Source organism: Leptonotus elevatus, chromosome 1 (assembly GCF_054856555.1).
Source record: "Leptonotus elevatus isolate MCC_2025b chromosome 1, RoL_Lele_1.0, whole genome shotgun sequence".
Taxonomy (NCBI): Eukaryota; Metazoa; Chordata; class Actinopteri; order Syngnathiformes; family Syngnathidae; genus Leptonotus; species Leptonotus elevatus.
Genome location: NC_141239.1, coordinates 47,659,698 through 47,686,345, shown reverse-complemented (window position 1 = coordinate 47,686,345; position 26,648 = coordinate 47,659,698). Strand labels below are relative to the sequence as shown.

Below are 26,648 nucleotides of genomic sequence, written 5' to 3'. Positions count from 1 at the left end.
AGTACATTTTCATCTCGTCTTCATTAGTCGACAAAAATACATATTTATTTAGTCCCAGTTATTGTTTATTAATGAGGGTTGTTTTAGTCTGGTTTTAGTTTGGTGAAAAGTGTGTGTTGACGCAATTTAGAAAATGGATGGAGGAATGTCATCTACCCTGTCATCCTGTGTTAGTGTACATGTTTACTAAGATTTTTTGTTTTTTTTTGTTCTGTGGGTGACCAGCTGTGTGGTAAAAATTCCTATCTGTCATCCTGTCCATTACCATAGCGAACAAGAAGGTCAGAAACGAACCCTGATGTAGTCCCACTTCCACTTTGAACTCCTCCGTCACACCTACAGCACACCTCACCACTGTCTTACAGTCCTCATACATGTCCTGCACCAATTGAACATACTTCTCTGCCACTCCAGACGTCCTCATACAAAACCACAGTTCCTCTCTGGGCACCCTGTCATAAGCTTTCTCCAGATCTACAAAGACACAATGCAGCTCCTTATATACTGCATCTTTTTTTGGCATGAAACCACACTGCTGCAGACGCTGATCTCCTTCAGATGACACCGTCTACACAGGACGTAGTCTACCTGTGTACTCCTACCTCCACTCTTGTAGATCACCCTGTGTTCCTGCCTCTTCTGGAAGAAAGTATACACGACAGCCATTTCCATTATTTTCCTAAAGTCAACCACCATCTGTCCTTCTGCGTTCCTCTCCTGAATACCAAACCTGCCCCATCACCTCTGTTTCCTGCACCAATTAAGTCCATTGAAGTCTGCACCAATGACAGCTCTCTCACTTCTAGGGATGCTCTGCATCATTTCATCAAGGTCCAACCAAAAGTTCTCGTTCTCCTCCAGCTCACATCCTACCTGTGGCACATACCCACTAACATATAATTTACTGGGATTATAAAAAAGAAAAAATTAGCCACTCATTTTTTTTTTGTATGCTTAATTATTATTATTTTAACAGTAATTAATCAAATTGCCCATTTTATGCAGAATATATCTTGTCTGGTGTACTGTAGATTAGAAGACATAGATTAGAGCAATAAATAGGAAAAACTACTTAAACTACAAATTATAAAGGTGCAGTAACAGTCTTGGATAAATGACGCAGCGGGATGGCAAATGATTTCTTTTATTTAACAGACACTGACAAACATTCAGGTCGGAAGTGGACAAAGAAAAAAGGGAAGATGTCGTTCAATTACAGCAACTACCTGCTTGCGAATCAGCACGTGCATTTACAGTATTAGTTGATCAGAAATAATGCAATCAAAACTAATGATAACAAATGGCAAAAACCAAGCGTCCCACCAAACCACCATCAAGAACATGGAAAGAAAAACATTTTTTTGCATTGCTCATAAAGTCCCTGAGCAGAGAGCTATATTAATTTACAGACAGACAAAGCATTATTTCCAATGCTCAAAAGGTGCACATGTTCAAAACATACATACAGTAGCAGGTCAATGGGAAACATGTCAACTTAGCTGTACACTTAGACTATACCGTAATTATTTGCACATTGTCTCCACTCCATCTTTTATTTATTTGTATTTTTTTAGCAAAGATCTTATCAGCTAGTCTGTTAGGCACCCAGTGATAGTCTCTATTCATTTTGGTGACAAACATGCGAGTTTCTGCCTGTGGCTAGCTAAATGCTTATGGAAATGTTTAACTTTTGCATTAGAAATCAATGGGTTCATTAAATATTTATTTTGTTTAAGACTAGACGCAGACAGGGTGCCTGCCCATCAGTAATGCCACATGACTAGCATAGAGTGGACATAAAGCATCATCATGACCAATGGGGGATTTCATCAACGTAAGTTTTGACAAGATCATGAAGCCAAAAGTGGGACAACATTTAAAACACAGAGAAAGAAAAAGGCATTAAATGAGCGTAAAAAGCCCATACTGATTTATGAAAATACTCTTTGGAAAGTAATGGATAATCCAACAAAGAAGCAGATATTATGTGGTAGGCACCTACATCATGAAACTGAAAACTGCTCAAACTGTGTTGCTGCAAACAATAATAATAATTTACTAATAGCAATGTGAACTATGATAACAGTTGTGATTGAGTATTTTATTTGTTAGTCTAACGGTAACAAAAGATGGTAAACTACATGCTGTAAACATCAACACATAATAGGGTTAGGGTTAAGTTCTCTGCAGTACAGTTAAATTATTTTTGCAGTGTAAACAGCACAGTTCCTCCAACTCAGCATATCCCACGTGACAATAAATGTTTAATACAGGTATATGGCAACAACAAAAAAAAGTTCAAAATTTGGTCACAATGAGGAGTTTGGGTAGCTGAAAACCACATGGCCCATATTAAATGCAAGCGAGTCACAGTGCAACGTAGCTCAGACCACAAAGGCCAGCAAGAGACTTCTCAATCATTGGCTATCAAGTACATTAGTCATTTTTGTTGCTGCTGTTGTGGTTTTGAAGACAATGATAAATAATCTTAGTTATGTATGATTTCCAGGAAGCTGTGACTTCAAAATACACTATATACTTCTTCTTAATGTAAGCATGAGTAAAAAGGAAATCATTTTATCAGTATTGCTGTGAATGGAGATTTTTCGGAAGTTAACGTAAGGGGGAAAACACTTATGCACAGGTAGACAATCACTTACATATGTGATGAAAGTTTTTTCTTCTTCTTCTTTTCTAATGAATACAGTCGTGTGCGAGAAGGAGCAGGAAAGCCCAAAGAAGGACACCATCTTTCAGTCACCACCAGACCCCCCCTCTCTTGTTCACACTAGTCGTCCACGGTAATGTTGCGGAACAAGTAAGCCATGGACTCTCCGTTGTGGATGCGGCGGATGGCTTCAGCCAGGATCATACTGACGTCCACAGTCTTGATCTTTGGACACTGGAGCTTCTGCACTTCATGCGGGACTGTATTGGTCACCACCACCTCAAATACACAACACATCCTTAATACCATTGCAAAACTAACAAAAAATTACTTGCAATTTGTAATATGTATGCAAGTCAGATCTGTTAAATGAAACAATGATTTCTACTGGTGCTTCTAATCTGTCATGTATGTCTAAGATGTTTTTTTTTTAACAAAACAGAATGCATACCAATTGGAAAAACAACTGGTACAGCCCAAAAAAATTAATATCACAAAAAACATTTCAGAAACTGAAACCCATAATATTATATCGATTCATTACACTAATAGTGTTAAGCCTGATTTATACTGCGTTTGCACTTGCGTAAATGACCGGCGCACATCACGAGATTTACGCCGAGAAGTGCGCCGTTGTTTTGCGGCCGGGTGCTGCGCGCACATCACCAATTCTTGTACACCATATATGGCAGGGTGTAATACCGCTCGTGATTGGTCCGTTTAGTGACATACTGCATTGACGTACTCAGTTCCCCCCCGGATAGTTTCTGTGAAGTTAACTGTAAGCACAGGCGGCCGGCCGGATTCACTTCCTAAATAATCGCTTGGCCTAATCAATGCTTAAACGTTACAATATTAATTTGTATGATGCAAGCTCAAGGCATTAAAAGACACACAAATGGCAGCCAACTTTTTTCCCGCTTTGCTCCTTGTTTCGGAAACGAAAAACGACTTCCGGAATTGACCATTAAAGGCAGAGGAATCTCCACCCTGTGGCGTCCTAGCCAATACCAGCCGTAGCAACACAACTTGGGAGTGAAACTGCAGCACATTGTCAAAACAACTGCATGCATAAGCGGCATTCCGCCGTATCGCGTCCGCCGTCGCCTCTCACAGTATAAGTAGACCTGACCTAAACCCCATGAAGAACCTATGGTGTACTTTTCAAACATTCCTGTTGAAAATATGCTTTCTTGTTGATCTTATGCAATCATCTTATCAATTTTACTTTTCCTGCACATTTTAGGATCAATATTTGGATATTTCAATTCCACTTGTTGGGGAAATCGCATTGACGTGGATACATACATGCATGCTATCTAGTGGTGGGATGCCGTCACGTAGCGGCTCACACATTGTATTGTGGGAAATGTAGTCAATGCACGCGTTAGACTTATTTAAGACAATCAGGTATTTTAGGGTGTATTCACACCTGCGCTGTTTGGTCCGCTTTAAACAGACCACAGTTCGTTTTCCACACTGATCCGGACCTTTTGTGCAGGTCTGAATACACACAAACGAATCCTGGTACGGACCAAACAAGCGGACCGAGACCCACTTTTTGAGGTGGTCTCTGTTCGCTTCGCAGTCTGATTGAAAACCGCTCCAACTGCAGGACATATGCGCTTTTTTGGGCTTAACAAGCCACTGTAGCCAAGCATCGCAGGGGGGAAACATTGCCCGGTACGGTAGTGAATATTGTGCTAAATCCATTCATAATCATCCGTTCTGTTAAGCCACGCTGCTGTCAACGTGTTGTGGTGGGGGCGGGGCACGCGGTTTGCAACTGCCCTTCCGGTTACTGCACGCAATCGACGGTGCGTTCCAAAATTTGAAACAAAATGAGCTACTCTTGACGCTCGCAAATATCTTGCATCTAATAATGCCACAAATATGCAGAGCAGCAATGCAGCACGTGGAATTTCATGTTTTCCTCTATTTCCGGGTTTGGTTATGCCTTCAGCCCTCGTCATTTTTGTCCAATGGGAGTACAGATCGTCACGCGGGTCGACGTGATTACGCAATATAGTCCACTTGCAAAAAGCGCAGTGTGAATATGAACCGCACCAAACGAAATAAATAAATAAAGTCCACATCGTGTTGCGAAGCTTCCAACCCTACAATGGGCACACATGAATGAACAATTCAGATGTCCTCACCTCATCAATGGCTGACTCCTCTATAAGATGCGGAGCATCAGCAGACAGCAGTCCGTGTGTGGCCATGATGTAAATTTTATAAGCGCCTCTCTCTTTCAGGATCTCAGCAGCTGCCACAAAATCGCCTACATCGTCTATGATGTCGTCCTGGTGGGGAAACAGCAGTCAAGAATTAGTTCAAAACAGTAAATACTGCTAGTGGCCACACATAACCTAATATTATCAAAGCAGACACCCTAAAATTGTTTGATTTTGATATGGGGTAAAGTGCTCTCTTTTTGGCTTTTTTTTTTTTTTTTTAAGTATTATGTGCGACAAGCTACTCTCACAAGTGGGGGCCAATGATTGCAAAATCTCAAGTACAGTACTTTGTAGTAAGCACAAAAATAAAATTGTGATTCAAAAGAATGCAGCGGACAGTTGAATGTATCCCCTGCTGGGATACAATCAACAAGACACTCTAGTAACCTCTTACCACGATGATGGCGATTCGTCCCCCCACGTCCCCAACAACAGTAATGGGAGGTTTCTCCTTGGCCATCATTACTGAAAAGGAAATCAGTTTGTGTTAGCAGCTTTGCAAATTCTGCATTCCGCCTTATCACAAGTCATTCTCAGTAGATTGGGTAAAATGGGTTGAGAAAATGGTTTGCATTTTAAGGAAATTAGTGTGCCAAATTCCTTCCTAATAATGGACCGATCTAAATGTTTAGTTGGCAACACGGAGCTGCCTTAACTTTAAATTGGCAATAGAATGTGGAATGATGTAACAGAATTCTTCCCCCCATTCTACCCCACCTACTCTAGAAGGTTGATCTGAAATGCCAAAATGTACAGCACATGCCATGCAAAGAATCAAGAAGGTTTTCTGCCCAGGATACCCAATCGGAAGGCAGCGTCTCAACTGCCTGTGGCAGGCATATGACAGCAGTGTGCATATGAACAACTATGCACCAGAGAAACTTATTTGACAGTGGACAACAGTGTATGGCAACTACTGCTGAGGGTTTCTTCTTCGTGTTCACGCTTGCCAACTTTAAGGGTCAATCGTCAGTCCGACATCACTGCTTCCAGCAAATACTTGCATACATGCGCACAATAATCACAATGCATTTCACCTGCCAATCATAGGAGCCGTTTTTTGTGCGAATAGCAATCAAATCCCAACAATACACATTAATTTAGCCCAATTTGTCATTTCAAGTCAAATCGTACTAACTTTGACAAGGCAAACAAAACACAAACATGTAGGGTTTAATTTCGCCACAACTTGTCTTTCAGGTTTGTGCCAAGTCATGTCACAATATGGTCAAAGCAATGTTGCCATTGTGTTGTTGTGAATCATTCAAACGCATTTGGCTTTTGTTCAGATCCAGCTGCATTGCGAGAATTGTTGCCCATGTAAATGCTTCGATTAATCCAAAGGGTTAGAGGAGACAATCAGCCAACCAAGCCAATTGTAAGAGGAGAAGTATCAGGAAGAAGAGAAAGGAGGCGCATGCCTTGTGCAACACTACTGAATACCGTGAGGCACACGGCATCAGTCAGTCACGTAAACACCTTTAAGGCAAACCAATGATAGCCACGTTAGCAGTCAACACACTTTTGGCAAGTTCTTTACGACTTGCCGAGACACTTTGAAACATGAGAGGTGTCTGATCTTGGCACTGCTTGAAAGCTGCACTATTCTAAACAAATGAAAAATCAAACAAACAAAGTGAACATGTATATCACTAAGCCGGTAACTAAAACTGAGTTTGAAGATATTAATTGAACGCTTAAAAATATCAGGCAAATTCATTGTTTACGTTTCCTCTTCCTGCAATTAGATGTTTTACGTTTTTTTTTAAAAACATGCTTCATTGGTCTCATCGCATGCAGTCGAGAAGAGCAAAATGTTAATCAGATTTCCCCAAAAAGCAGCTTTTACAAGGATGCAACATGTGCAGATTGGCAAGATGAGTCCAGATATTGAAGTAAAGAATAACAGAATACAAAAAAGATGTTTGGCATGGTTCTGGTTTGATTTATGGAAAATAAAATCAGAACACGACAAAACAAAGAAAGTTTGGGCCATCTTGTAGAACTATCTGTCTGGAATCTCAGGTGAGGTGCAATCATTTTATCAAACACAATTGTGCCATACACATGGCATAGACTAAAAGCAAGGACCTTTCCTTTGACAGTACTGCTTATAACTTTGAACGTCTTTGCACCAGTTGCCTTTCTTCAATCCAGACTATTTTCCCAGGATGCAACACAAACTCTTTGTCGGCACATGCACGAACAACTGAGGAACCGTTTGAAGAGGAACCAGTTTGATGTAGGTTAGGTTTACGCTCGTACTTGGAAGCTCAATGCCAGGGAACGGCGCTTGTTGTTTGCCTGCTATTGCCAACAAATAAACACCACGTTAAACACAAATGCACACATATTTCACAAACACATGATGCCAAGACTTGAAAAATCCTCTTGCGGAATCACCATTCGTCAGTAGTTTGGACTTGTTGTGTCAATATTTCTTATATATTGGTGGAATTTGACAATTACTGCTCCAGGAGAGGATTTTTAAAGTCAATGGTAAGAATAAAAAACATATGTAAAAACAGAAATATTTCTACTAAACAAAGGGGAGGTTGCATGTGAGCTTTTTGGAGTCATTTGCCAATGACACAACCATTTGATTTATTTTTTTGTCAGATCCTAACAAATGTAAATAAATACTATGAATAAAAACTTGAAAATCCACAGATGTCAATACATGTTCCACGCAACAAAATATACAAATTTACAAATCCATCTTGTCTCACATACCAGTTAAGTGTACTGTATTGGGCTCTTGCTTTATGACTGGACTACAATGCCTGACATTTTGGACATTGTTATATTGTTTCTTACGCATTGAACTTGGTTAAATAGAGCATTTGGGTTGGAAGTGAAATCAATCGGTTTCCTGCTTTTACATAATTAGACAATTGCAAACAGGACCAACAAACAATTACATTTAGGTTATTTGTGTGGTAGTTGAAAGTTGCAATATGATAAGTGATGGAATATTTAGGGAACCAAAGCATGCAAACACACACATCCTATTTATTTATGTATGACTTATGGCATGAGTGAAAACAGTCGAAACCGAAAATCTCTCAGTTGGTTCAAATATGGCAAATAAACAGAAGGCCGGCAGAAATGATATATTGGTTCCAATAGATGAAACAATGCGCTGCTTTGGGGTTCATCCAACCTACAAAATCTGAAAACACAATTAAAGTCACCAATTTACTATAAAAATAAGAATGTCTCTCTTACAAGGCAGCTCTAATCCCGTGTGTCCTGTGGTGTTGCGTACACATGGCGGCGAGTGCCTTCCGTCAGCCATGTCGGACTCAGAACATTGAGCCTCGCCATGAATCACAGCCAGACCCAAACGCAAGCGTTCTGCATAGGACTGCGCTCTAGGAGAATCAAGAAGACAACATTGCACTCTTTACCCTCCACATAATAAGTTGAGCATATGCATTGGTAGACTGCTAAACAATTTGTATGATTACATAAGAATGAAGTACAGGATTTCCCCCGCTGAATGTTTATCAGCCTTTCTTCAAGAATTTTGGCTTTAAAAAAAAAAAAAAACTAGATTATGTACAGTATGTATATATGCATATATACATATAGTACTGTCTACATGTATAATTCTATTCCACTTAAAACAGCATAAAGTGGAAATTTGTGGTGACTCTATTGCATATACACAGACCATCTGTGACACGTCTCAATAATGCTGCGTGTCATCTTTCATAGGTGTCGTATGAGACTGACGACATCAAGGAGTGATCAAAGCATCAACAGGCATTTCCAAAACGTTCTTCTCCTCTGGTGGGAGGCGCGCGTATGTAAACATAGGAGTGTTTAACTCCATGATTTTATTACAACACACCTTGCTTTAGTGCGTGAATATATTAAATTAAAAGTAGAAATAGACTCATTAACGAAAGAGATCCCAGAACTGAAGATTAGCGCTATATTTGGATGACAAACATTCGCGATATTCAGATCCCATTTTGACGATATTTGCGTTTGCTCTAAGGTAAGTGTTGGTTAACATAACGTGGAGGGTCACATTATGGTGTATTTTTTTTACTTTTATTGGTTGCAATTGCATTTATAGAAATCATTTGTGAAACAACGTTAGCGGAAAGAAATTACGAGTCATATTGTCCCAGGTTCCCCAAGACACGCTCACGACAAGTCGGCTAAAAGCACGTTAGCTAATGATGCACCTACTAATCACTTATTTTCATATACTTTGACTCCAATTTTTAACTTTTGGCTGCTGGGAAAGTAAAATAGAGACATTAAAGACGGTGTTTTGGGAAAAATCTCAAAATTGAAATGAGTGATGCATCGAATATTCGTCCACCGCAAATTTTTGCCATTGCACCGCCAGAAAATGCTCAGTTGCTCACCCCGCGTTTGGTGTTTAATGTACCATTCGCCAACATGTCTCTGATGTGGATACATTCAATATATATTGAGCTTTGTTAAAATGCCCGTGCTAAATAGGCCTAATTATTTTATAATAATATTACAATTTAAATTAATTATAATAAATGCAATAATAATAAAAAATTTGCGCATGTATGCATTTTTTTTTTCACCGTTATGGTTTTCGGCCAAGCATTTCTCATTTTTGGTTTTTGGTTTCCATGTCCCCAGAACTAGCTTCAGTAGCCGAGGGTCGGACCGCCAAGGCCCCCGCCTTTGGCTGCCACCCAACTCACTGTGCACCCAACTCCTTTGGCCCCTTCCACCGGTGGTGAGCCCATGGGAAGGGGGACCCACGTTGCCTTTTCGGGCTGTGCCCGGCCGGGCCCCATGGGTGTAGGCCCGGCCACCAGACGTTCGCCTTCGAGCCCCACCTCCAGGCCTAGCTCCAGAGGGGGGCCCCGGTGACCCGTGTCCGGGCAAGGGAAACGAAAATCCAAAGCGGGCTATTCGGTCCCTGTCCGACCGATGTCAGAGTTTGGTCCGCATTGCCGGCAGTAAGTCGAATTTGTTTCCTGTGAGGGTTGGACTCCGCCAAGGTTGCCCTTTGTCACCGATTCTGTTCGTAACTTTTATGGACAGAATTTCTAGGCGCAGCCGGAGTGTTGAGGGGGTCCGGTTTGGTGGCCTCAACATTGCATCTCTGCTTTTTGCAGATGATGTGGTGCTGTTGGCTTCTTCAAGCCGTGATCTCCAGCTCTCGCTGGAGCGGTTCGCAGCCGAGTGTGAAGCGGTTGGGATGAGGATCAGCACCTCCAAATCCGAGACCATGGTTCTCAGTCGGAAAAGGGTGGAGTGCCCTCTGCGGGTGGGGGATGAGATCCTGCCCCAAGTGGAGGAGTTCAAGTATCTTGGGGTCTTGTTCACGAGTGAGGGTAGGTTAGAGCGGGAGATCGACAGACGGATCGGTGCAGCGTCTGCAGTGATGCGGACGCTGTATCAGTCCGTTGTGGTGAAGAAGGAGCTGAGCCGAAAGGCAAAGCTCTCGATTTACCGGTCGATCTACGTTCCTGCCCTCACCTATGGTCACGAGCTGTGGGTCGTGACCGAAAGAAAAAGATCCCGGATACAAGCGGCCGAAATGAGTTTCATCCGCAGGGTAGCCGGGCATCTGGTTCGGATGCCTCCTGGGCGCCTCCCTGGGGAGGTGTTCCGGGCATGTCCTACCGGCGGGAGGCCCCGGGGACGACCCAGGACACGCTGGAGAGACTACGTCTCACGGCTGGCTTGGGAACACCTTGGGATCCCGTCGGAGGAGCTGGCTGAAGTGGCTGGGGAGAGGGAAGTCTGGGCTTCCCTGCTAAAGCTGCTGCCCCTGCGACCCGACCCCGGATAAGCGGAATTGAAGACGGACGGAACGGTTTTCGTTTTCGGCCCAAAAATTGCATTTTGGTGCATCCCTAATTGAAATGTTTGACCCCCCCATCTATTTTTGTCGATTACTCAAAACATGTGACATGCGGACCCTTAAGCCAGGGCGGGTCACACATAGTGCATGCATAACATGCATAAACCAAGCAAAATGCAGTTATAGGAATACATTTCCGAGTGAATTTAATTAATCTTAATGAATGTATTATCCTTTCATTTTCTAAGGATATATTAAGATTTCTTTGTTACCGGGATTGGCTTATTTATGATGATTGAATTCCATGTTGCAACATCATATTTTCTATCACATCCTGCCAGGCCGTGGCAATGTAGAAACTGCCACTCAATACAGCATGCCTCCCACCAAAAAAACACATTTTTTTCCCTTTTGTAAGCAGTTTAATCTTAAATGGAGGTCCACAATCTCTACTGATTACCATTTAGTTTTTTTCTTGGAAAGATTGGATTGTGGGAAGAGGCAGTCTTTTGTAGTTTCTGTTTTCAAAAATGTTAGGCATCCTGCTTGTACCGCACATGCAGCTCTTGAGACACAGCAATAAACTGATATTTTTAAGATGTGGTCTGCCTTTGTACACGTGATGTTGACAGTAGAACAACATGTCAACACAAAATAAATAAGAATTAATATATATTTTTAATTTATTTAATCATTATTTACAGCAAAGCTCGATTCACGACTATAGGACTTCCTCATATGCCCATACTAAGATTGAGTATATTTTGTGACACAACCTCATTGATCACAGGAAGGCAACATGTCTGTGTGACTATTTTTGTTTCCATGCCTTTACCTCTTCGCTGCTGCTGGGGATTTGGCCACAATGATGGCATTCCTATAATCTGGAATCTAGAGACATATGAGAAAAAAAACATATAGCAGCTTTAAAGACGTACATTACTTAATTGCTAACAAGTTTGCTTGGGTGCAATTATCACCTCCTCTTGGATGTACTGGATTAGAAATGGAGAGGCCCGCAAATTGTCCACCGGAAAAGAAAAGAAACCCTGGATCTCTTTCTGGTGCAAGTCCATGGTGATGATGTGTGTCAGCCCTAATAGACACGTTAATAAGATTTTTTATGTGCCAACAGGAAATGAACTCTTGCAATAGGTATATCCAAATAAGGTAACTGAGAAGCTCTTTACCTGCTTTTGCCAACATGGATGCTAACAGCTTGCATACTATGGACCCCCTCTTCCTCATCTTGCACTGTTTACTGTAGGGGAAGTACGGAATAACCCCAATGATGTTCTTTGCACAGGAGGTCTTGAGGGCGTAGGCCATAACCAGCAGCTCCATGATTGCCGTGTTGACATCTCTGCTTGGAGTAAAGGGACAGTGTAAATAAATCGTCTGAAGTTCAATTACTGGCAGAATATGAATTATTACATTTCAGTGTAGTGTGCAGATGTCTCTAGTCTCTACACTCACCTTGGTATGGTCTGGATGATGAAGATGGTTTGTCCACGAACAGATTCTTTTACATCCACTCTTGTCTCTGTATACAAATAAATATGGAACAGCCAGCACATTTGCGGTACATAAATCATTGGCATTTGTAACATTTTAGCTAAAAAAGCAGTGCTTCCACAAAACCTGACAGGGGCTTTCTATTTTATCATGTCTATCAAATACAAATTTTAATTCAATTAGAATGTATATCACTGTGTTTGATACAGAAATAACCTCGTTAATGACAATCGCTTTATGAATCTCTTATGTATTGACAATTCCGAGTTTAAGAGACAAGTCAAAATGCCGGTCTAACCCGGTGAAATGACCCTCTCTGTCCATTGAAAAGCATTGGGCTTTGAATCGTTATAATTTGATTTGTGAGGATTATTATTAACAATCTGCCTGGTTTGTATGCTAGTCACAGACAAAAGCAATACAATATACGCCTTTTATTTTCACCTTGTCAAGGAAGCATTTGCATTGCGGAAATATCAGAAATGCCCCGGATATTCAGAATTGTCAGAAGCCAAACTTAAACTACCAAAATTAAAAAGAGCCCGTTTGAGATTAATACAAGCATACGCAAAAATAAATAAATAAAGAGTGATGATGATGATGATGACATGTTGATTAAGGCAGGCTGAACTCTCTCTCTCTCTCAATATTAATAATAAAACTACTGCCTGATAATCATGCACTACAAGAAAATCTTGATGTTTTTTTTTTTACACTGCAGTCCCTTTACAAGCACTGTAGCACTAAGCAGTTTGATGTTTTCTCTTACCACTGTTAGACTCTTGAAAGACAACAGACTTTCCCAGCTCAACTCCAAGTCGCCTGAGATACAAAAGCACAATACTTACAATAATATTAAACGTTTGTGTCGCACACAAACAAGCTTTCTACATTATATGTAGTCTAGTCAAATACTTTTAACAGGCTAACATAACATGGAAACAAATACGTTACTTGGATAATTCAGTTTAGCATGGACGATGTAGCGTTACAGCAGTATCTTACTCTGTTATCTTCTTCGCCAGCTCTGTGCATGCTACGGAGGAATTTGCCGAGAAAACACGATAACCACTTTTTGCGACGTTCATTGTGTTGTTGTTGCTGGTGTTATTCGTCCACTATCGACGCTATATTTTGGGTGAAAACTCAGCTAATTTATTTGCAGTTTCTTTCTCCTGACGTTGAAGTTAGCTAGCGTGCTAGCTACTCTTGCGCAAGATGACTTAAACTGCGCCAATCTAAACTACAACGTTCAATGGGTTAGAAATGTAAGAATCGGTATAGCGCGGAATCATTATGCGTCACTTGAAATTTTCTAAAACGTGTTGCGGTGTTCCAACGACTGGCTGACACCTGACTAGTACAGGTAGCGTGCTGCTGCTCTAAACATCAGCCGACATTTGTGACTACGGAATCTTCTTTGGGCCAAACTTCGTGATTTCGCGTCGACCATGCTGATTAATCGTGCTTGTGTGTCACCGGAAAATACATTCCTTGGTGAGCAGTCATGCTTTCATAATGTTTTAGTATTTCAAAGACAATGTTGAGATACATTGGCCTCTATAATGGGCGGTTAAACGTTGATCACTTTGTCCAGACAGATAGATATACGGATCAACATTTTTTACACCAGGTGCCAGCTCAAACCTTTTTTTTTTTGCTCTCATATCACGCTGGCCAAAATTTAAATTAAAAAAAGAGGCCCAGAGGTTTTATTCATTGAATGTGGTATACTATACAGTACTTTTAATATAAGTCACTGTAACAGTATCCACATTATGCACATGAACACTGTGCGTGAATATAGGAAAAGAAAATGGTCCTTAATTATTTTATTTTTAATTTTGTGAAAAAAAATGATGATGATGATGGTGATTCATAAAAGAGGTAAAAATTGAATGTAGTAATAAAATGACTCATGTTTTGATTTAAAATAACTTTTAAAATGTTTTTATTCAATAACAAGCAATATGTTAAGAAAGATCAATACCATAATTTAAACTTGACACTCTGCTGTACACTTTCTTTTTCACGGCACTCAGAGAACCGAGGAGAGATTCAGAGTGGAAGACACATGCAAACAGTGCTGCACCACTTGAGCTGCCATGCTCAAGGTGTCAGTAGCCAGCAAGCAGACTGGCATCTATCCAAAGCCCAAGTCTTTCCAGATGAGCTACAGTACACTGCCACGCTTTTGTGTAAGATCCAGCCTTTAGATTCCCATTGCTAAAACACAAATTTTATTCAAAATTTAGCCAGGCTATGAATAATTTTGGGCTTCCTGTGTATCTATCCATGGAGCATCTTCTAGGTCAGTGGTCCTCAACCCTGGTCCTCGGGGACCGGTATCCAACCTGTTTTCCATGTCTCCCGCAGCCAACACAGGTGATTCATATCATCAGCTAATTAACAAGCTCTGGAGAAGCCTGATAACGATTCCCACCTGTGTTGGCTGTAGGAGACATGGAAAACAGGCTGGATACCGGTCCCCGAGGACCAGGGTTGAGGACCACTGTTCTAGGTGACTGGGCGAGAGGTGGGTGGGGTATACCCTGGCGTGGTCACCAGCCAATTGCAAGGGACATGCAGACAGCCATTCACACTCACATTCAGCCAGATTTGCTAACCTCTATAACATGCTTAAAGCAAATATAACATGATATTAATTTAATTAAATGTCACTATATATGTCCAATTCAAATACAATTACTCGTGTGTCCTTTGGATGTTAAGTATTGTTTACTTTACAGGATTTGAATTGAACTGAATCTCTATCTTTCGTAAGTTAACCTGATCTGACTTGGTGAGCATGATATCAATCGTCTGACCCTGATGACTCTTTAAGATAAGCTACCATGAGGTGCAACTAAATCAACTAGTGAGCTCTACAAACAATGCTGGTTTGACATGCAAACAAGGACAACCTGGTCGCGCAAGGCTGGCAGTGGCACGTCCACGCAGCATTGTGGTGCCGTTTTTTTTTTTTTTTAAACCAGCTTGATCATTAATGACACACTTGTTAATGTTTAACCTGTGTCTGTACGTTGTTCACACCTTCTACATACACATTGTAGCTCTCCAAATAAAAAGCTATGAATATTGAATTCAACATTTGTTTCTCTCGACAGGTGAGCCGGGGCTAATTCTTGACTGATTGGTGTTCCTTGCCCAACCAGCAATGACATCTGTGCACATTCTCAGCTGTGACAACAGAACCGAGATATACCACTTAAGTAACCTTTGTCACAGGCTCACAGCAAGGGTGAATAGTATACATTTCAAAGAGTACACCACGGACTGTGTGCGGGGTGTTTCGGGGGGAGGAACAGACTTGAAACCATGCTGTGACGCAGTCTGTAGCAAAGAACAAATCAAAATGAATGAGTCTGTCCTATTTCTCACTGACGTCATTCTGTTTAATTTACACCCATTGGTGTGCATTTGCATTTATGTTGGTCAGGCTTTGTGTGGAATTGAAAATGATTTTTGGTTAATCTCCTAAACAGTCAAGAATGGGAATAGTGGAAGAAAAGGTCGCAGTGGTGTCTCTCTATCTTTTTTCCGAGGTCTTAATCTCACATTGTATCCCTGACGGCGGATTATTTTTTCAAACTTCTATCTCATCATGTTTTCATCAAACAGCACTTATAAAAAAAAAAAGTGAGGTGGAAAGGGGAGCAGGAGGAGAGGGAGTGTGTGAAAGGGAGAGTACAGAAGCTCCTCCTTGTTCGCTGCGTGTGTTTCTTGTGTTTTTTCCAGCCTGTTCTTCACTCACACTAACACTCAGCAGAGATTCAGGGCTAGAGAGCAACGGTTCTCATTAGGCAAAGACGGAAAGAGAAGCAGCTTTCTCCCACCTTTACCCCAGCATTAGCAAAGAGCCAAAACAAGAAGAAGAAAAAAAGGTACGATTTTGACTTTTTAAAGTGTTTATTTTGGGGGTGGGGGTGCTAATCTTTGCCCTGCCTTCTGCATGTGTTAAGCATTGATCAACTGTGCTCCTAGATGGAGAGGATGCAGGGAGCAAAAGAGGAGGACCACCAGAAGAGAGAACTGACTGACAAAGATCGGGTGAACATCCAGGACTCCTGGGCAAAGGTCTATCAGAACTGCGATGATGTTGGAGTGGATATACTCATCAGGTATTTAGTTTTACTCTCTTGTTGACAGCATGCAAAAGAAATAAGGGAAGCTATTAGACATACACAATTTATGTCTTAAGGCTGCACATACGCAGCACTAACTGCTTATTTGAACAATCATGAATTCCATTTTCTGTAGCTGCAACATCAGTTCCATAATGATCAGATTTATTTGACGTGAATCATCAAGCAGTATTGATGCCTTCAGGTGAACTTTTTGGACCTTTTACATGATGTGCAAAGGAATGCAGCCAGTCATAATTTTTCATGTAATAGTCTCACTTTCCGCCTTGTACATAATCCCATTCATCAAATAGTAGAGGCAAGCCATAAACAATAATCCATCAGTCAGACTCCCTTGGCTCTCACAGGGCTCCCTCCCTTGAAGCAGTTCATGTTTTGAATGCCAGGCAGCCCACGGTGGCTCGACTATATCGCAAGCAACCAGACCTTCAAAACAGTCCTATTTTTGGGGGAGTGAGACTGTTTTCTTTACATACTGCATCATTGCCGTCACGCAAACATCTACTTCATCCAAGTGTGGTGGACCATGCAATCTGCTAAGGTTTATTCTTGGAGATTTCACAGCTGTCATCTTCTCATTGAGTAAATAGAAACAGCAGGTTTTTCAACATTTTTGTATGAAGATTATGACCGTCATAATTCATTGCATGACCCTAGGTATCTTTATTTGTGCTGTATGGGGTGAAAGTTTAAGGGAACCTCACATGGAATGTGAAGCATTTAACTCCTCCCATTCACCTTTAGTCATATACGTATTACTTTCAGATGTGCAACCCTGATTTAAAAAAACAAAAAAAACATTGAACCTTCACTAAGAATTTCCAGAACTAGATATAATGTGGGGAGATCCAATTGAAGAGTTGCATTAAAAATTGTACCTGTATCTTAAACACTGTTAGAGGGACAGTAATACAGTATGTGGGCTATTGCGGTCTATTTTGCAGTTGTGTACAAATGCGCTGCATTTATATTTTGGTTCAAGCCACATAATTAGGAAAACAGAAAAAAATGCTTCCCATAACAGTGTCAAGTGTCAACTAAAACAGAATTTTATTTACTGATCCTTGCAATGGATTGTTGATAGTGTGCCTAATGTTGCCCAGTGGGTCAAACCAAGATACCAATGTGGCTTTGATTTAAAATTCATTTTTCCACATCTACTGTACATTCCTTCCTGCAATCCCCAGGAATTCAAAAAAATGACTCGTAATCGATAAGTGTGGCCATGGTTAATTTCCTGCCTGGTGCTGAGAGTCCTCTTTATCAAACCTCAGAGTAAACTTTTAAGCTTTTAAACTGTCCATACCCTCTTACGGGTTGCAGATAATACCTAAAAGAGCAGACTTTGACACAGCCTGTGAAATTAAAAACTTTCACTGCTCCTGGGTTCATCTTGAAGAACAGATAACGAAGGATTAAGACTCCAATGGCCATATAAAATACTAATGAGGCTATTTATATGCAACCACAGGTGGTGAAATTCCATGCGCGAAAGATTAGACATCATGATCCCTCATTAGCTTGTAAGAGTCTAATTGGAATACTTACACAGAGGCCATCCATTTACATCGAGCTGAACATCTATCCTCCATCTTTTTAGGAATTTCAATTGACGAATGAAAGTCTGAAAGAGGGAGCTCTGTTTTAAAAAGTTAATTAGTAGTTGATTGGTAAAAAAAAAATGAAACAGGACATCAGGATTAGATTACGCTTTGGTCCTCTTCTTATACAGTGGGAGGGGTTCAGTCCATGTGCCTGAGAGCATATTAGAAAAAAAAAAATATTTTGGTGATTAGGGATCAACAACGAAAGGTCAAAAGTTAGGAAAAAATGTGAGGAATATAGCATTGATGCCAAGTGAAACATTTGTTTCCATTTGCATGACTTCTGATTTAATGAAATATGTCAGCAGCAGCTTGGTATATGACGACTGCATTTCTGCACAGCCATGGCATGTTGTATTTTGAATCATAGTAAATATCTAAAAACATCCATCTATCTATTTTCTATACTGCTTTTCAATAAGGTAAACTGGAGCCTTTTCCAACTGACTTTGGACAGCAGGCGCTGTGCAGCCTTGATTGGTCGCATGTCAGTCACAGGACACATTCAGCCAAACAACCATTAGACTCACGTTACTACGTCTCAATAAACCTAACACACATGTTTCTGGAATGTGGGAGAAGTACCCAAGAAAACCCATGCAATTAAAGTGGGAAATCCGAACCCTGAACCTTAGAAATGTGATGCAGATGTGCTAACCTCTCAAAGGGTTTTTCCTGGCTGAAAATGAGGCAGAGGTGATATCATCCTGACTATGATGGGTGACTACCGATACCAGGTATCATGACGGTGCCAATACCAGTCTTATTTTAAGGTATCGGTACCCGCGGCGGTGACCTATACCATTATCGGCCGCCCTCCTGCAGCCATTTTACGATCAGGGACTAGAAATGAGAAATTATATGAATACATATATGCCATTAATTTTTGCCATTTTTTAACTACAATCATTAAAAAGTCATCCACTACTACATATTCAATTGTAAATATAGATCAGCATTGTTGTAAAACACTATTCTGTTTATTGTATATACTGTGTTTTTATGACTTTGGCGATGGCTGGAGCGCACCACCTCTGCCTCACAACCAGGAAATGGGCGTGCATTGCTCCATGATCTGTGGCTGTGTCAGAATGTGCACCCTACTCCCTATATAGTGCCCTACTTAGGGGTCACGGCATTTTGTAGTGGCGTCCGAATGTCCAGGGAACGAAAATGTAGGGTACTCAAAATTACCCACAATGCACTCTGAAAAGTAGTGAACATTGATGTTCACGCAACCGGGTTGATAACGCATTGCGAGTTTGAAAAAAAACATGGCGTGAGCGACAGCACAAGCGCGGGAATCAAATCCAATACATTAATATATACTACGAAAATAATTTGTTTTAGTTGAAAATATGTACAACAAAGGAAATAGAGTACAGTTTTAAAACATTTTCATTCACAATAAATAGTCGTTGATTTATGCGCCGGTGCGTCGTAAGAGTTACGGTGGTCACACGATATGCGACGAGGAGAAAGTAGTTAGCTGGATGTCCTAATCACCAAACAGAATGAGGGCCCTACATATTAGGCCACTATATAGTGCGGGGCTATGTTGTCAAGGGGACATTCAGACACAGCCTGTTTCTTCTTCCAGTACATAATTTTTTTTTTAAAAAAAGAAAAAAACTTTTTGCTTCAGGTTGTTGCTTCAGGTCTTTCCGGTGGACTGCTGTTGATATAGTGCCTCGCAGCTGGAGCGCTGTGTTGAGCGATATCAGTGGCCCAGGCTGGAGGCGGCAAGCAAATTAGGTGGAGGTGGTCGCCTCTGGATTTTGTACACAGGAAAAACCTTGCTCTCACCCACAAAAACAACTGCTGTTTAATGGTCGCATATAAAATAGAATGGAAGTCATTATTTCATGTATTACATATGTTCACTAATAACTTTATTTTCACCATCTACTATTAAATTAATAGGTTTGCCTTTTCAATATTACAAAACCAAAACTTAATTATGAAATAAAATTCCTTTGAGCCAAAATCAAATCTTGTTTAGTTTTTTCTTATCTCGGGACGTAATCTTTCTGCAATGTGATATTTTTTTGTAAATGCCTTCGAATTGAAAAACTTTTTTCTGCCCAATATTAGACACACTTCGTTTATTATCATTTGAACAATATGTGGTGTACAGTGCATGTATTTGCTGATAATATCTTAGCCAATAAGCTAGTGCAGGTGCAAATGCAATGGTTTAAAGGAGCTATGCACCCTCGTGCTCATATGTCCCATTCATATCCCCCCCCATTACAGGCTGTTTTCTACCAACCCCTCATCCAAGCAATACTTCAAGTTTAAGAACATAGAAGACCCAGATGAGCTGAAAAAGAGTACCCAGCTGAGGTATCATGCCCGCAGAGTCATGAACAGGATCAATGCACTGGTGGAGAACTTGGAGAACCCAGATAAGGTGGTTACATTGCTGGAGGAACTCGGCAGAGCTCATGCGCATCGGCACAGAGTGGAGCCTAAGTACTTTAAGGTAACATAAGTGGAAAGATGCATACACATATACACTAACTACAGATACATAAAGAGACATTGAACGCAACATAAATACTTAAGGCGCCACTGGTAGAAATTCCTTCAAAACACACCTTGTAACTCTTCATCATCATCATCATCATCATCATCTGCCGGCTGTCACTATATGTCACTAGCATTGATAGATGAGCAAGAGAGAAATAATTTTCTGACTAGTTAAGTCAATCCATTCGTCTATACTGCTTATCCTCACTTGGGTTGCAGGTGAGCTGGAGCCTATCCCAGCTGACTGAGCGTCAGGGCCAGTCAACTGCGGACCAATTAAGTGAAAATTGGATAATAATCTTGGCATACCTGATGATCTCTGAAGGCACATTAATGTACCACGGCAAAGTGGTTACGAGCTACTGTACTGTACAGTACGAAGTACAGTAAAAGTAAATAAGTGGGTGTCTCTTTCCTTCATTGAAAAACACAAAAAGCCACACACAAAAAAAGAAAATGGTAAAGTTAATGGTACTTGATGCTATTTAGACTTTAGTTACAAGCACCATTCTCAGTCAGACTCTCACTAAACTAACATCTTGCAAGATGTACTGATGTCTTGCATGGCGTTCAAGATTACGTTTTTTTTTGTCTACACTGTAAAAATAAAAATCTTAACATAACAAAATTTTGTTGTTTTTTTATTCGATTTTACAGATTTTTCCTATATTTTTAAATTGTAATTTAATTTAAAAAAATAGACTGTCCATTTATCCAAAAAATCCAGTATGAGTGTCTACGGATATACAGAGATGGATACTTTGCGATAACATAAAGCGTACAATGGTGAACACGATTTCCACAACCAGTAATAAAATGCAGAGCACAATGGTACACACTGTCCAATTTCTTCAGGTGTTCTGTTGATGCATTCATAAAAAGCACATCACCATAGTCCAATAAAGGTTTTAAAAAAAAATTGCCAAAATTCCTTGCTGTAAAAGAAAAACAAGATTTGTTCCTATACAAGAACCTTAGTTTAAGCTTAAATTTTTCGAACAAGGCCCTCAATATGTGACTTGAAAGACAGATTTTGGTCAATAAAAATACTTAAAAACCTATAAGTTAGTACTATTTGAATTTTTGTTTCTTCACCAGTTTTGATCTTAGATAAACTTGAGGGTAACTGTTTTCCATTTGGAAAAAAACATTAATTTAGATTTGTCTGGATTTAAAAATAGTTTTAATTGTGTTAAATGAGACTGCACGACATCAAAGGCAGACAATAAAGATGTAAAACCTTGTTCAATTACCCTGGAAGAACAATAAATAACCGCATCAAAATGGAAACAATGATCATTAATATAAATAGAGAACAACAGTGGACCTAGAACAGATCCCTGGGGGACGCCTTTAGAAACATGTACAGTCCTGCTCACCTTTATTGGCACCCATGAAGGTAAAGTACATAATGTGGAATATCTTCTGAAAAAAATGAATCAAGTAAATCCTTTTATTTTTTACAGAGAACTTGTGTTTTATTCTAAAGACCAAATGATAAAAAAGTAGAGAAATTGATGACAGAGGTCTTCGACGGTTGGTGCAAATGGTGGGAAAAAAACACCACGTTAAACATCCAAAGAACTGAAAGCCAATCTGGAACAGTATGGGATCATGTTTTCAAGAAGCACCATACGCCACACACTGAACCAAGAACAGGGCTTCATTCCTGAGACAGACATAAAAAAGAATGGCTAACCTTTGCTAAGGAGTACCTGAACAAACCACAGGAGTATCTGGACAAACCACAATTCTTTTGGGAAAATGTGGACGGATGACACAAAAATAGAGCTTTTCCGCAATGCACGCCAACAGATTGTTTACAGACAACGCAATGAAGCTTCCAAGGAAAAGAACACCCTCCTTACAGTTAAGCATGATGGAGGATCCATAATTCTGTGGGGATGCTTGGCTGCATCTGGTACTGGACGCCTTGATCGTATCACAGGAATCATGAAACCAGAGAATTATCAAGACAGTCAAGGCAGGGGGACATGTCCTACCAAGTGTTAGACAACTTGGTTTGAGTTGAAGGTCATGGGTCTTCCAGCAAGACAAAGACCCAAAGCACACATCCAAAAGCACAGATGAAGTTGAAAAACAATTTCCTTTGTTGAATTACTTTGGACATCCAATTGAAAGGTCATGATGATATAAAATTGGTACATTTCCATTGATTTCTGAAGATATTGTCAAGATCATGCAAAAAATGAAGGGGTGCCATTAACAGTGAGCAGGACTGTAAGTAGGGGGTCGGACACATTGCATTCTCTCAGACAAATAGTTTGAGAACCAACCAACAGCAGCATCAGAGAAGACCAATGTCACTGAGTCTCCTAAGCAAGATGCTGTGATCAACCGTCTCAAAAGTCTTCGACAGGTCAATAGAATGTGCAGTACAATATTTTTTACATTCCAAAGTGCCAATGTCATTAACTACCTTTATAGCAGCAGTTATTGTGCTATGTCCCTTTCGGAAACCAGATTGATAACTTGATAGAATGCCATGAGATTCAAGAGAGTTTTTAAGATGTTCAGCAACTAATTCTTCAAGAACTTTTGCAAGAATGCATAATTTCAATATTGGTCTATAATTATTGAGGATTAAGGAATCACCCTTTAAATAAAGGAAGAATATATGCACTTTTCTAAACCGCAGGAATAACATTATTTGAGAGACAAACTACAAAGGTGATCTGTGATTCGGAATGTAAAATAACATGAAATCACTTTAACTGTGAAAACACACTATATTTCTGGTCTTTTACCGAAAAAGGCATTAAAAATGCATATAATCCAAAATGTTCACAAAGAGGCCCAAAATCGCACAGGAAACGGCTCGCACATCCATTTTGAAATCGGTAAAAAAAAGAGCATACACATCATCTTAACTTAACTGTCTCATTCTCAATTAACTGTGACTTTAATGTTTTCTGCATAGATCATTACGTTAGGGTAACACCAAGTTACAATAATATAATACTAAAAGTAGCAAAAGTTTACTCAACGAATAGAAACAATATTATAACTATATTACACCTAGTCTGTACACAAAATACCGTAACACATTAAAGAGTGCATACTAGTAACAAAGCATGATAGGAAAGCCTCCTACGATTACCATTGCCGTCTTCAAATTAGTGTTAGTTAGCTAACAAGAAGTACAATGTTAGCTGCCTTTTAGATGCCTTAATCTTGCTGGTTTAACCATGTAGCCCTGGATGAAGAGCGCAGTTGGAGGCGTGCCGCCACGCGGGGTGGACTTAAACCTTTGACTTTTCAGTCAAAATGTTCCGATTTCCAGTTTTTTTCCATAGATTTGGCACCTTTCTTGAAACTGAGATGACATTTTCAAAATTGCAAGCTCATTTAGCCAAACAGACTTACATTTGTGCACAACATATCCGTTCATTAGCAAAAGCACATATCTATCCCAAAACTGCTCACACATGCTTCACTCCAAGTTCCTTTCCCAAACAAAGAGTCGGTACTGTCACAACTGCAAAGATCCTTCTCAATTGCTTTGGCTCATCTACATTCACTTTTTTCGCTTTTGCCAAAAGTAACTTGGATGATTTTACACAACACCATTGATCATCTGCAAAAGCTCATATATCTCCCAAAACAGCTTATTTATGTGTCAAAATCAAATATCAGTGCCCCCAAAATGCATCGTCCCTTTGCCATTATGTGAGCACTACAAGTCAAAATCATTAGATGTTTTGTCACAACAGCAGAAATGCCACTAACAAAATACAATTATATATAAAACTGAGGGGTGGGGGGGGGGGCTTTACAAGAGCAGTTTTCAAAGTTTGCGGTTTGACATACTTCACTCAGAGTCAAGGAAATTGCAACACTTTTGATTCACACAAAGTTACTTACACATTAGAGTGCAAAAAGATGTAAACCGAAATCTGTATATTCATGAAAAACTAAAAACTAAAATGCTATCTAGCGCACAGCGTAAATGAAGAACCAACTATTGAAGAACCAACTAACACTTTCACTGCACAGTAAATTATGTAGAGTAAATTTGACTCTATTTAGAGTGGGACAAATTAGACTCCGTTTTAGAGTAATATTTACACTTGGAAGAGTGTAAAATAAAGAAGTGAAAAAAAAGTCACTCAAGGGTTGAGGAACAAACTCAAGACCTTTTGCTTGGGAGGTAGCCGATCGACGCACTGAGCCAAAGAGCTCCTGCTATGTGTTAGTTACTGTATGTAGTATATCACTCGTGTCAGCTGGAATCTTCATAACTGAGACCAAAAACATATGGGAGCTAAGCAAACAGTAGAAGTGGCATAGCTCAGGTGGTATACCCAACATGAAGGTTCCTCAACCCTTGAGTGACTCTTTTTTTTAAATTCTTTATTTACCAAGTGTAAATATTACTCTAAAACTGAGTCTATTTGTTTCCACTCAAAATAGAGTCAAATTTACTCTACAGGATTTACTGTGCAGTCACTATCGTCACCTTCCCCCTCTTGGGCATCCATACGCTGCTCTTTGTTTGGCCAAAGGTTTTCATTCACGTTGCAGCCAATATTTTCCCTTGCAATGCAGCGAGGGGAAAAAACGGCATGAATGTCTCAACCATCCTCTACACTGCATGATCCCCTGTGATATGCTTGACTAATTTTGACAATTGCACAGACGATTTAGCATATTATGACTTACATACTGAGATCCTGCTGACATGTTTTGGAGAGGACAGCCATTAGATTGAAAAACAACTAAGCCAGTTCGATCAGCAAGCTCTATTCATTTGGAAAATATGCTAAATGTGGGCACATTGTAGGCTAAATGTACACAACCCTTTGCACAGATCCACTAAGGCAATTGAGACATGTACTAAGACATTGGCAATTTGATGAAAGCAATGATAAATGCCATTCAGTTGAGACCAATTGTAAGGTAGTTTTTGGATTTGTCCATGGTATTTTGAAAATGTCATCTCAGTTTCAATAAACCTAAGGAGAAAAACTGTAATGATGCACCGTCTTATGATGTCAAGTCATTTTTTTAAAACACATTATAAAATTGATTTGAAAGTGTACACTAGCGCTACATATTTGTCTTAACTGACCCATTTGTGTGCATATCAGGTCCTCAATGGTGTTATCCTGGAAGTTTTGGAGGAAGGGTTCCCAGACGCTGTGATAGCAGCGTGGACTAAACTCTTGAATGTACTCTACGCCACTATCACAGCCACCTATGAGAAAGAGGGTTGGCCAAAGCTCTCAACTTCAACCGGGTGAAGGTTTAAGCGGGTTTATTGAATGGTGCGCACCCATAGACCTCTGACTGTGTGTCCTCAAGGATGAACGACTTAGCTTTAAAATGATGTAGAACCTACAGTATATCTCAGAAATACCATATCATTTTATCTATTGGTAGCTATGGAATAACACATGGGATCCACACATGATGTAATCCGATATGAACCAGTACCTTTCACTTCATGAGTCTGTATTAGACCAGAAAAGTGTTTCTCAACCCTGGTCCTCGGGGCACACCATTCAACCTATTTTCCACGTCTCCCTATTCCCAATGCAGGTGATTCCAATGATACCTCATTAGCAAGCTCTGGAAAAGCCTGATAACGATCCTCACCTGTGTTGGAATGGGGAGACACGGAAAACAGGCCCGAGGACCAGGGTTGAGAAACACTGGACTAGAAGACAGAACATTTGAGAAGAAACTGGAATCTGAATTTTTGGTACTCAACCTAGCTAGTGAATGGAAGTTAGGAAAAGCAAAGTGTAACAAAGTGCAAGAGGACACATTTGACGCATAGAATGTGCCTTGTAATGAATGTGTATAGTATATCCTGAAAACTGCCATGTAAATGTCACGCGATGTTTTGCTCAAGTCTGTCTTCACTTGTGTGCACCATACGAGATACTGATAATAAACATTTTTACATTTTTAACAGTAATGATTGGAGACTTTCTCATCATGACGCACCTTTGTATCCATGTTTACCAACGTTTTGAAATAAAAATATGAAAACACCATGTGAGTTGATGATATGAGATACCAGTATACGGTTGCTGTTACTGTATTTGTATTTCTGCTCATTTGTTGTCCAACTTAGATATTTGG

At 40.1% G+C, this 26,648-nt stretch overlaps 2 protein-coding genes across 7 annotated transcripts; one reads left to right on the top strand and one right to left on the bottom strand.

Annotated features, from left to right (window-relative positions):
* Positions 1-1,128: 1,128 nt before the first annotated feature.
* Positions 1,129-13,649, bottom strand: LOC147182683 (phosphoribosyl pyrophosphate synthase-associated protein 1). 6 transcript variants are annotated; one of them, XM_086062694.1, is made up of 11 exons: positions 13,241-13,649; positions 13,005-13,057; positions 12,197-12,263; positions 11,911-12,086; positions 11,701-11,816; positions 11,556-11,611; positions 8,137-8,282; positions 7,174-7,215; positions 5,303-5,373; positions 4,828-4,974; positions 1,129-2,947 (listed from the first exon to the last, which is right to left on the bottom strand). In XM_086062694.1, the coding sequence occupies exons 1-11, from the start codon at positions 13,321-13,323 to the stop codon at positions 2,789-2,791; spliced, it is 1,116 nt and encodes a 371-aa protein (XP_085918820.1). In that variant the 5' UTR covers positions 13,324-13,649; the 3' UTR covers positions 1,129-2,788. The 6 variants fall into 6 exon arrangements, with proteins under 6 accessions (XP_085918820.1, XP_085918961.1, XP_085918885.1 ...); XM_086062835.1 differs by having other exon boundaries at positions 7,174-7,212; XM_086062759.1 differs by having other exon boundaries at positions 11,911-12,083.
* Positions 13,286-26,558, top strand: LOC147182682 (cytoglobin-1-like). Its single transcript, XM_086063171.1, has 6 exons — positions 13,286-13,732; positions 14,278-14,433; positions 15,364-16,140; positions 16,241-16,377; positions 20,262-20,490; positions 25,649-26,558. The coding sequence occupies exons 4-6, from the start codon at positions 16,241-16,243 to the stop codon at positions 25,799-25,801; spliced, it is 519 nt and encodes a 172-aa protein (XP_085919297.1). The 5' UTR covers positions 13,286-13,732; positions 14,278-14,433; positions 15,364-16,140; the 3' UTR covers positions 25,802-26,558.
* The last annotated feature ends 90 nt before the right edge of the window (positions 26,559-26,648 follow it).